This window comes from Fukomys damarensis, unplaced genomic scaffold (assembly GCF_012274545.1).
Source record: "Fukomys damarensis isolate Sample0158 unplaced genomic scaffold, DMR_v1.0_HiC HiC_scaffold_35, whole genome shotgun sequence".
Lineage (NCBI taxonomy): Eukaryota > Metazoa > Chordata > Mammalia > Rodentia > Bathyergidae > Fukomys > Fukomys damarensis.
In genome coordinates this window covers 1956551-1968596 of record NW_022900947.1, presented here as the reverse complement: position 1 = coordinate 1968596, position 12046 = coordinate 1956551, and the positions used below count along the sequence as shown (strand labels likewise).

At 50.5% G+C, this 12046-nt stretch overlaps 1 protein-coding gene across 1 annotated transcript in view; it reads right to left on the bottom strand.

The window, feature by feature from the left end:
- Positions 1 to 12046, bottom strand: part of Htt (huntingtin) — a 105351-nt gene that overhangs the window by 15252 nt on the left and 78053 nt on the right. Inside the window, exons 45-53 of the mRNA XM_019210296.2 lie at positions 11205 to 11343; positions 10358 to 10480; positions 8684 to 8897; positions 8159 to 8304; positions 7041 to 7218; positions 5822 to 5917; positions 3509 to 3696; positions 1842 to 1968; positions 709 to 809 (exon numbers count right to left, since the gene is read on the bottom strand). Of these exons, the coding sequence (XP_019065841.1) occupies positions 709 to 809; positions 1842 to 1968; positions 3509 to 3696; positions 5822 to 5917; positions 7041 to 7218; positions 8159 to 8304; positions 8684 to 8897; positions 10358 to 10480; positions 11205 to 11343 (1312 nt within the window). The remainder of the gene's footprint in view (positions 1 to 708; positions 810 to 1841; positions 1969 to 3508; positions 3697 to 5821; positions 5918 to 7040; positions 7219 to 8158; positions 8305 to 8683; positions 8898 to 10357; positions 10481 to 11204; positions 11344 to 12046) is intronic.

Here is a 12046-nt window from a genome sequence, read left to right as displayed (position 1 = left end):
CATATGAACGTAATGCACATTAACACTCCCAGAAGCAGAATAAACCTCTGCAAAGCAGTTAAAAGAAGAATCCGCGTCCACGTGTATGGCCTAGATTAATTTGCCTTTTCATTTTAATTCAACCCATACTTGCCTGGATACTGAAAAATAAATGCTAACATATTTTCAAGAGGGATTACAACCTTACTGACCCTGAAGGTGGAATGCACCGTAATCAAACACCCAACCACGGCTGCCTCAGACTGCAGACCTTAGGGAGGTCGGGCCATACTGTGGACACCAGGCAAGACACAATCTTTCAGGGTTTTGCTTTGTTTTTTGTTTTTGGTGGCACTGAGGATTAAACCCTGAGAGTATTAAGATTCATTCCCAGCCTTTTACAAATTTTATTTTCAGATAGTCTTGATAAGTCACGGAGCTAGCCTTGAGCTTGCTATCCTGCCTCAACGTCTCAAGTGGCTAGGATTACAGGTATAGAGCAGCACATCTAGTGAGGCTCCTTTTTAAAGAATGCTTGCCAGGGCCAGGGATTTAGCTCAGTGGTTACACCGCCTGCCTCACAAGTGCAAGGTCCCGAGTTCAGACCATAGCACCAAAACAAAAAAAAACAAAAAAACGCCTGCTGCCTTCTTTTTGTCAACTGCCAGGAATTAATGAGTGCCCAGAAGTGAGCTTCTGGTCAGCATGCTTGTGTCACGGCCACCTTACCTCAGGTGGGCTCTCTTCCTGCTCCATCACAAGAGGCTGGGTCACCAGGACACCAAGTAGGGTGGCCCAAGTTTCCTCAAACTGGGTACGACTGGTCCACCCTGGAATGCAAAGTCTCCTGTTAGACCCACTTCTCCAACCTGTGGGCGTCACAGCGACATGGCCCCGACAGGCACTGTACCAAGGGTGCCACTCACAGATACTCCTTTTCAACCCTCAGGATGGTTCTCGGAGGGAGGGAAGGGATTCCCTCCATCTTATTAACGAGGACACCAGGGTACACAGAAGTTCGCCCCCCTCAGCCCAGGCGACCTCTCCACCTCCTGCCATGGGGCAGTAGAAGGACGAGCATGCTCAGTTAGTGGTCAGAGTCGCCCCCAGACCGCTGCTATTGCAGGGCTCAGGGACAGAAAGAACTGTTTTTCAGTGACACTATTAAGATGAGAAGCTCATGCTGCTGTCTCTTTCGTCACATCATAGGACAGGTCGCAGCATGGGATGCCAGCAGGCACAGCCAGTGCTCAGCGCAGCCCACTCGAGAAGCCGTCCTCTGGTCTCTCCGGGGAGCCACCTTCAGCGCGAAGTCTGGCACACAGCTGTTTGCAGGGCTTGTGCTGAGTGTCCCACCATGACCTGAGACAGTCAGGGCACTCACCTGAAAGCCACAAGTGCCAGGAAGTAGGGAAGAGGAGGAAAATCAGAGTGTCAAACTCCAGGCCCTCCTGGTCAGAACAGGTATGGAGAGAGACCGACGGAGACACAGTAGAGAGACACTGACAATTCACGGAAGGAAGACAAACTCAGGAGTGCGAGTGGCAGGCTCTGGGAAAAAGTATAAGCAGCAGCCTGCACCAGGCAGGCCAGAGGACAACTCGGGAGGACAGAGCTGCACCAGGCCATGGCAGGGGCAGGAAGAAGGAAGCCCCTTGAGAGAGCTGGCTGCTCAGGAAGGGGGATGGACCACCTAGCTGCATGAGGAGGAAGCTGAGCAAGGTGTCTATTGCTGGAACCTTCTAGGTCAAAACACACACAAAGCCTGTGGACGCCTGCAGGTAGAGTCAAGGTGTCCAGGACAATCTGCCTGCTCCACACAGCACAGCAGTGTCCGGTACCTGAGGGAGCCCCCCCAGTACCTAGAGTGTTGATGCGGTAGATGAACTCCTTGAAGACTTCCTTTTCCTGCAGGAACTCCACGGGAATCTCAGGGAACACAGTGCCGAAGTCCCCTCCTGGCTTGGGGGACCACCCGAGTTTCCACACCTGAGAAGAAAGGAGAGCAGGTCACCTGCATGGGGTCAGAACAGTGTACCATGAGAAAATCAAGAGAGGCCACTTCTTCAGCCAGGGCCCCGCTGAGCCAGTCGCCCTTGCTGCTACCTGGCTTCCCCTTCTGGGAGGGCTCCAAACCCTTCCTAGGACCTTCCAGACCTCCTGCCGACCTGCTCTCCAGACCAAGTCCTTTTCTGTGGTGCCATCCTGGCCCCCACCAGGCTGGCTGCACGACCAGGTTCCTTGTGGGAGATACTGGGCCAGGGGGGCAGGCATCAGACAGCACCCCATACCTACAGACATGTATCAGACCAAAAGCACATGTGTCCTGGCATGCAGGCATGAAATGGAACCACATCTGTGAGCTTTCTGTCCTCAGTGCTCAGACAGGTACAGCACACAGAAGGCCCCAGAGGCTGAACCACTGCTGTGCCAGTAGCAGGACCAGTGGGCGCCCAGCCAGCTTGGCCACATCCCGTGGTGCCAGGCTGACAGCCCACTCAGGATCCCCACAGCCTGCTGGTTCCAGGGCAGAGAGGCTTGACCTCACCACAGGAAAGCTACCCCCCCCCAGGGCACATCCATGGTGCAGCCACAGCCAACTCCTTGGCGGAGATGCTGCAGAGACCACCTGAAGCCCACATCTGCAACCTCTAGAATGGGCCTCCTCCTTCCATTTCCCACAGCCCTCCCCAGGACCTGAAGAACTGCGCACGTGCAGACCTTGTGGCTACCATTTGGATCCTCTCCTCTGTGCTATGGGCACTGCCAGCTCCGCTGGGCTGCTGCTCCCCCTCAGAACGGGCCTCTACAACTTCATCCTCCACAGCAAGACCCATGACCCTCCAGATCCAGAGTGTACCTTCCTTAGTGTGTGCGTCCCTAGGACATCAAGCACACACACCAGAGGCTGTGTCCCAGTGGTAGGTGTGAGCCTTTGCCAGGTGAGAACAGCTCCCCTCCTCCAGCCTGCAGAAGCTGCCCTTTCCGGCCTGCCTGAGAATGCCCCCAGCTGTTGTCAGAGCAGGCAGGGGGCTGATGCAGTTTCACTGGGGAGGGGTCAAACAGCCGCCACCAACCCTCCCTCAGGCTAAGTTCCTCCTGTTATCTAAAAGAAGAGTCTGAAGTGATGGAGTAGCTTTCTAATTTATGAAGAAAGTTTCAAAGGAGGAACTGCAAAAAAGGGCTGTGCTGAAACGTACATATCTTTAAAGGCAACTACTACTGAAGGAAAATATGTGAAGCTATAATTACTTGCCTAAAACAGAATAGTGTAGTTACTTTGAAATCATACCCAACACTCACGTATCGGCGGAGTGAAAAATCTTATCTGATGTTGTAACACCTCAGCTCGTTTTAGAAAACTCAGTATGTCTCCTCACAACACTGCACAGTTCACCTAGGGACACCAGTCATCCCGCACACGACGAGACGCTCTGGCTCCTGCAGGGGGCACTGGAGCTGTGGATTCTGTATCAGCCTTGGCTTGCTCGGCCGGGCACCGCATGGCCCAGTGCGATCAAGCACTCACCAGGGGTGGCACTCGCGTGTAGCTGTTGACAAGGGGTAGACGGGCCAGGCTGATCACAATGTTCTTGAGCACCGCTGTGAGAAATGTGGGCACGCTGCTGTTCCTCTTGTGGCCCAAGGCCAGTACCGACTGCAGGGACTCCACCATCTCTGCCACCATCTCACAGGCGGTGGTAATGTACTTGGGATCTGTACCAGTAAGTGTCAGGAGAAGGCTCTGTCAAAACAGCCCAGCCCACCCCGCCCTGCACACCCTGTGCAGGAGACATGGCCTGCAACAGCTGCTCAGGTCACAGCGGAGGCGCTGCATTTCACCTCACAACGTGTACGGAAACCAGGCCATCCAGTCTTGAGCCTGGCTCTGGCCTCCGTCCCCAGGCTTCTCACCCTTCTCAGCAGGCATTGGCTCGGTGACCTCTGGACACCTGCATGCTGCCCCACAGACTCACTCATGCTTCAGGACATCACCTGCCCTTGCCTTTCTCTGGCTCTCCCAGGACCTGCATTTTTCCCTAAGCCAGACTGCAGAGAATCATGCTGCAACCCTTGGTTTAACATCTCCCCAAATCCAGGGTGCTCCACAGGCTGAACCCCCAAAGCACAGTGCTGAGGGCAATTCTGAACCCTGGGTAAAAACTACCATGCTCACCTGGCAGGTTTGGATGGCAGGGGCTGCTCACATTCACTCTGAGTCTCACATCCAGTGTGGAACTAAAAACTTATTTCTTGAGTTGATAAATGTTTACTAGATGGTATTAGCTTTGGGCACAAGAGTTAGGCAACTTCCTAGTTTAGAAAAATAATTCTTATTGGAATTGAACCAACTAAGAAAAACAAGGTTGGCATTGATAATATTTACTGGACAATCTTTATGAAATATTTATGTATGGAAATGATAAAAAACTGAATTTCTTCTTCTGGCCAGGATTTAACAAATGAATGGAAGAGTCCGTGGAGAATGGGCACAATTACATTAGCCCCAATTCATACACTCCGCCGCTGGGCCCACTGCTCCAACTCAGGCCTCTGAAACGTCTAGCCACAGTTGAGCAAGGAATCCATGACAAATACAAGTGGGAAGCCACCCCCTGAGCGCTCACTGCAGGCTGGCGTGCATTCCAGGTGTGCTCAGGTGCTTCATGGGCTGCCTGTCCTTAGGCCCTTCTTACTTTACTACAGAAGCACAGCATAAATAACCTCAACTGCTGCTCTGCTAGAAAACAGACAGCCTAGGAGGTCAATGTTTTCCTGAAGTGTCAACAGAAATCACAAAATCACTATCTACAGGCTGCAGGGATTGTAGAGCTCCCAACAGAAATCCAGAGAAGAGCTTGGTGTGCTGACCTAGCACTACTTTGGGGCCATTTTACACCTGAAAACCTTGAACTGGGACCATAAGAAAGAATACTGTGCCTAAGACTAAAGATGGTGAGATGCCTCCCAGACCAGGCATTTCTGCACCTGGGATCACAAAGGTGCTCCACCTGTCACACAGCATAGACCCGACTCCTGGGACCCATGGAAGAGTGGTCCAGAATAAGACAGGCAGGAGCACTTCCCCTCTGCAGGGCCAGGCTGCAGCCTGTCGGCTAACAGAGTTGAAAGGCCCCAGGGGCCACTGGCCGGGAGGACAAGGAGTCACTTAGCCAAAATGTTTCCTCCCAAGCAGCCTTGCTGCCACTGGGACGGTGAAATAGCTACCCTAGGTGAGCAAGGAAGCACATGAAAAGCTACCGATCGGTTGAGTGTAGACCAGGCTTAAATGATGGTGATTTCAACTTTTTTGGTATAAAGACAAGAATTTTCTTTTAAAAATCTACCAAAAGAGACGGCCGAAATAGATACTCAGGTTAGATACACCATGTGGGTACTTCCACTAACTGCAAGTTCTTCAGTATTTCTACTTATTCATCCTCTCAGCAAACATTTGCTGATCATTTGCAATAGGCCAAACTTTAATTCTGGGACTGTGGAAAAGCAAAGCATATTCCTTGCCTTCAGGGAGCTTGGAGCCAATGCAGTTGCATGGAAAGTGCTAAGGCAGGGATGCTCTCCAGAGGGCGGAGGAGGCCGAGGACGAAGGAGGGCACTGGGGACACGAGAGCCAGTTGCGGGGGAGGCACAGACAGGCAGAGTGCAGGGCCCGGGTTGAAGCAGAGGAACAAGGGCATCAACTCTTCAATTCAAGGATAAGCAACAGAGGAAGCCAAGGCACACCAGTTTCAGGAGTTCTCATTTCACACTTTGTAAGTTTCCTTTGAGAATTAATTTCAAGCCCAAAAGACAAGTAAGAAAAATGGGTCCTGAGACTTACTTTGTGTGTCTACATCTACTTCCTCCTCTTGGGTGGCCCTCAGAGTGCTCATCCGACTTTCTGGACTAAGAAGCTGGTCTCCAGGATGCACTGCAACTGAAACAAAGCAGAGCGGATAAGAGCCTCCAAGCACATCTGCCATTCCTCTCTACTCACACGGCACATCTGTGTGCCTCGTAAAGCATCACAGGGATGGCTGTGTCAGTGAGATCTGGACTGCCTTCTATTCAGTCAAGCAGAAAGTAGCAGACTGGACCAGACATGGGTACCTGTCTCTTGGTTAATCATGAATGTGCAGGATTTGTGCTGCTACATGCAGGTTTCCAAGTCTCCTGTCTGCTACCTCTACCCTCAAGGTTTTTATCACAGGGTTCATGATTCATCACTGCTAAAAGCACCACTATAACCCCAAAGAAGCCTGGCAGTGAAAAATTAATCCCTGGATCTTCACTTTCAAGTTGACTACAAATGCACAGATGAAAACAATTCAAACAATGAAACATCAAAACAGCACTCTATAATGTCTAATTTGAAAATACAAAACTTCAAAACACGCCCTAACATGTCAACTATAATGTCCAATTTTTTAAGCATTCTGGCTAATGACCCTCACTGAGGACACAGCACTGTCACTTGAAAAGAATGAGTCACTTTAATTTTTACGATATATTAGTATTACAATGCAGTATAGAAACATTTCCACTCTAACAGAAGACAAGCCATCTTTTGAAAATAATCTTACAATCATTTAAGACTAAAAACATGCAACAGTTAGGGGAAAAAATGAGAACCAAGACCTGTCATCTAAAGACACAAGATCCCAATGATGAATGTAACTATACTGTACATCTACAATGTACCAATAAACTCAATGAGAAAAAAACCAAAACAACAAACAACAACAACAAAAACACAACAAAACATGAAACAGTCAACTAGGACTGAGATCAAGAGACATACAACTTCTAGGAGTATTTTTTGGAAAGCTGGAACTCGGAAGACTAGATAAAATGACTAGAAAAGTAAATTTAGATTAAATTCTAGCATAGATGCCAAGATTCTGGAGGTAGAGACAGGGCCTTCCAAAGGTAAGGCCCACAACTCATCCACCTCCTCACCCCGAGTCCCAGCTGCGGTCCTGGAGCATCGGGGCCCAATGAACACCACACAGAGATGCAATGCTCATTTTCAGTGGTGCTGAGCAGGGACGCAAACTTACCAGCTTCCAGGATGAACCGCACACAGTGGATAAGGGAGCAGGCGTGGGTCACAAACTCAGCAGAGGAGACCACGCTCCAGAGACCGGGCTGCTGCAGGGCCAGGCAGCAACAGTCCAGCCCAGCTTGGAGATCCAGACTTAGAGGGATATGCTCATGGATCAAATGCCATGACAGGGCCTAGAGGAAAGCACTGTTTTAGAGACCACTGCTTGTACTTCCCATCCCAGGGTCCTCCAGGGAACAGTGCCATACACAGCTGAGGGGGAGCCACTGTGTTAAGATCATATCATGGGGGCAGGGGCCAGATGACCTTGCCCTTCCAGCTCCCTGACATTCAGTCCTGACCACCACTGCCTCTTCCTCCTTCAGCACCCAGCCTCCTATGGAACCCTCTCCCAGGCCATGTGGTCCCTGGCCAGAGGCTATTCTCTGAGGCTTCTGCAGCTCGAGCTTGCCTCTGTTGCAACAAGGCTGAGATGGGGAATGTGGGGTCTGGGGACAGCAGGACATGGAATCATAACTGGATTGGCTACTTCCTACCAGGGAAGTCCCTGAGCCTCTCTGTGACAGGAGAACAGAGCCTGCTCCATGGGGCTGTCCTAGGAACCAACTATGACAGTGCACGCACAAGCACGGGGTTTGACTGGTAGCGGTCACTCCTGTGCTGCACATCTGTGTTTGCTCACTGGGCTGAGCCTTTAAGGATAGACCTGACTCAGGGACACTTCTTCAGTGCCTGGGGATGATGCAGGGGACCCTCCTCTCTTCAGTGTGAGGTGGCAGCTGCACACTCAGGATAGGCAGCACAGCTCTGCCACTCTAGGGAGCCAAGCCAGACTTTTTTCCAGCAGGTAAAGAAAAAGGCAATGCATCCCTCATGGACCAAGTGCCTTGGTTTCCTGCCCAATTTAAAGCACAACACATTGCCCAGATGATTAAAATTAGCATCCACACCAGGTCTGCCGTGCAGGGGTGAGAGGCACCAAGCGACCAAGGGGGACAGGATCCTGCAACAGGCCCCCACAGTCGTGAGGGTGGGGAGAAGAGCCAAAGACTGCTCAGGGCTCTCGCTCTGAGGGACAGTCACAGAGACAGTGGGTTGCAGAGCTGCTCTTACCTCCAGGGTCATCACCACAAACTTCACTGTGTCTTTCTCTTTCTCAGGAGGAAGGTGCAAATGGGCAGGCACTTTGGACACCACCACCAGGTACTGTGCCAGGGCGCGGGCCAGCGTGGTGAGGGACTGGTACAGTGTGACATCCCCTGTAACGTGAGACCTCCATAGCTGGCTGTGACCGAGCACAGGCCTTTCCCCTTGGAAAATGGCCAAGCAGTTCTGGAAGAGCCTGAGCAGAGCACGGAAGGGACTACCTTGGACAGTGCTCTGGAGCATGGGCACAGCCTCGGACTGACTGAGGTCTAAAGCGGCTTTCCTGAGGGGCTGCAACTAGGTGCATGAGTGGCCAGGTGGCAAGCACACAGAAAGAAATATAGAGCTAACAACAGCGGTGCTGTTTCTCAGTTAACTTCGTCAATGCTTTCAATGTTTTAGATCAGTGGTGCTGAGGGTTTGCTTGGTACAAAGCATTGTGATGGCCCAGATAGGTTTCTTAAAAATAAAGGAAGTTTTCACTTAAATTACCAAATAGATCATTCAGCTTGCTCCAGTAGGCTGTGGGCTCTGTGGACAGGAAGGGTTGGAAGACTTGATGGACAGCAGGAAGCTGCTCAACGATATTGGTCATACGGTCCAGAGTCACCCCACGGGCCGCTTCAAAAAGGGGGCTCTTCTGGCCAGCTGCAACTTCACTCAGGCTGAGGCTCAAGCACGGGGCCAACAGGCTTAGGTTGAACTCCTGAAGTCCGAGCAGTAAAGGTCATTCAAACAACAGAGATTGTAGTTTTCAACAAGACAGGACAGACACAGTCAAGACTTCCACAAGCATTTCTGCCACAGCTTAAATGTATGAACAATTCCATTCAACGTCTGTTCAGTAAATGTCTTTCTGGTCTCTTTAGGTGTTTTAAAGTAATGTTTTTATATTTTATGCTGTTAGATCTGTTTGAAGTAAAAATTCTAGTATGACAAATTTTAATTGATAGAAGCACCGCATCAAGGCTAACGTGCCATCCAAGAAATAAGTATGACACCAAGTGTTACTACAGCTTGAGAAAGACGTGCAAAAGCAGCCAAAATAAGGCAAAGCAGCACCTAAATGCTGAAACTTTGCTCAGAAAAAGAGCAGTTCTTTGGATAATTTGTATCATGTGTTTATCAAGTTCTTTTTAGTCATTTAAGGACTTTTTCTGCAGATAGAACATTGATTTGAGTTTAATATTCAGAAAAGCACATTTCATCATCAGTGCCCAAAATGAATGTTTCTGTGGAAACAGAAGCTGGAAGCTTTGAAACTGTTCGAAGCCCACTCAGCACATCTGCAAACTCCAATCAACTGGTCAGTGAGCAAATTTACTATTCAGTAAAGAAGCTCCCACTGCACAGAGCTCAAGAAGAGCTGAACTTCAGCAAATCAATCTCAGCTCTCGCGGGCTCCCTTGAGTCTCTGTTGCCTCTTGAGGGCATTTCCTGACCAGCTGAATGCCAGCACTGCTCACTGAAGCACCCAGCCCACGCTTCGGCTCTCACTCTGGGCCGCCCTCCCATGCCCTGTTCATTCCCACTGGGAATATCCCAAGGCAGGGCTGGGACATGACAAGGTCCAGGCAGCTCTTCATCCTCACTGGTCTGAGGGACACCTCAAAGAGGGACCACCCACTCTTCACAGGACTGGCCCAGGGACTCTAGGACAGGGCTACCCATGCATGCACAGCCTCCAGGCTGCTCTACTGCATGGCCCTAATACCTAGGGGGTGAGTGGGCAAAGAGTCTCACTCCACACACAAGGGCAGGGTCCCTCTTTACTACTGAAGATCAGTTTCCAGAATGCCACAGGAAAGTTACTGACCTCATACACAGTGACACTGATATCACATCTCACTTCACTACTGTGAGACAGGGACAAAAAAAAACTGGCTGCACTGACCACTGTGCTTTCTTTCGTGCTCGAAAGGTTAAGTTAAAAACTCACCTTCTGAAGTTTAATGTGGTGACTAACAACTTGCTCCCTGTTGGAGTAGCCCCCCCAGCCCCGTATGGTCCACATCTGGAGTAGAGCTGCCCCTACACTGTCCCTGTCAAGCACAGATCTCCCTATGTGATGTCCCCATCTTGATTAATGCCCCCTGGCATCTCCATCTGGATTAGTGTCCCTGCCTCAGGTACGACAAGCCACAGCAAGGGTCCCACTGCCCCTACCGAGCTCATCATGAAGACACGCATGTCCTCGGCGGGGAGGCGATTCACCAGTTCTGCCCCTTCCAGTAGTGCAGAATCTGACCTGGTCCAACACTGGGATCTGACAAGGCGGATGTACCAGTCCTGGGCAGAAGAAGCCAGAAAAGGGAGTGCGGTCAGGCAGGTAAGGGCTTCTTATTTTCGTAATATGGCCCCTGCTCAGCTCACAGCTCACCAAACCATGGCCTCTTCCTGGCACTAGATGCTTCCTCCCGAGGCCTTTCTGGAAGTTCATCCAAACTCATCCAAGTCCCAAGGCTCAGCTCTACACACCATAGCACCAAGCACCTTCAATGAGGTGTGTGCCTCGCGTGGCTCTCTGGAGGCTACAGGTTTCCCGAGAACTTGACTCATCTCTCCACAGGACCCACTTGGTCCCTAACTCCACAGTGGGAGTGGTAAAGGTGATGCCAACATCCAGGGCTGATGGCAGTGGCAGTGGCAGTGGCAACACTGATTCACAGGAGGTAGACAGCATCGGGACAGGGAAGTGGGCCAAGTGCACAGGTGTGTATGCAAACATGCACGTAGCATTGGCCAGGCTGGGTTCACCCCCAAAGCCCTGACAGACTCCTCACAACCCCAGCAGTGGGGACCAGGCTGCACGGGCTTCTCCTTACACTGCAGCCTCCTGACCCACACCCTGCTAGCCGATCCGATGTGTCAGCAGAGCTTTTCTCACTAGGACTGACCAGAGCTGCTGCTGACCCAAGCCGAGCTGAGCCCCACTGCACACACCCACATGCCACAGGATGACTCAGGATTCAGTGTCTCCCAGGCATCGCGCACAAACCAACCCAACACTCACTTTGTCTGGGCTCACTGTCTCCAGGGACATGTGCCCATCCCCGTCCATCGGGTGGGAGGTGACCAGGGGCAAGGGGCTGGGCGAGTCTTGCACAGTGGAAAGACGGAACCTGTCCAGCAGGGAATAGAGCCTTTGGTGTCTGAAACACAAACACAGATGAAACTGCAACAGTCGCCTTTGCCCTCATCTCTGTGTTGCAAAGGAAGGTTGCAGAGGCACACGCCACAAGGAAGGAACAGAAGCAGTTCCTCAAAGCAACTCATCTGAAAGCTTCCCGTCAGCACTCCTGCAGGTCAGGATGCAAATTCAAGGCCTCAGCTACTTCATATCATCATAGTTTACACCTCATTGACATCTTCCAGAAATTTTGTTTATATCAAACATTAGAAAAGGCAAGACAAGGTATAATGGCTAAGGCAGGAATTGTTAATACCGTTTTGGCAAAGACGTAATCTCTTTAAGAATCAAGTGCACAAAATATTCATTCTCCCAAAAGGATACACTTTCTATCATTATGGAAGATCATTTCATAAAAGGACTCCTCGTCTGGCCCAGGGTATTTATAATGTTGGCCCTCTACGACTCCCTTCATCGCAGAAACACTCTCTCACATGCACGCTTCCCTCTAGGCAGTGGAGGGAAGGACAAAAGATTCTCTTAATTTATTTTGTAGCCATGGAAATATGTCCACATTACAGATTCAAGCATTTCTGATAAAGACTTCACAAAGACATTCAAACAGAATTAGGTATCTGAACAGCTATGAAGAGACCCAACTTTAACAAGATGTAGAAATAATCCTTGCATTCCAAGAGTTGGATAATGTGTTTAGACTCACCACT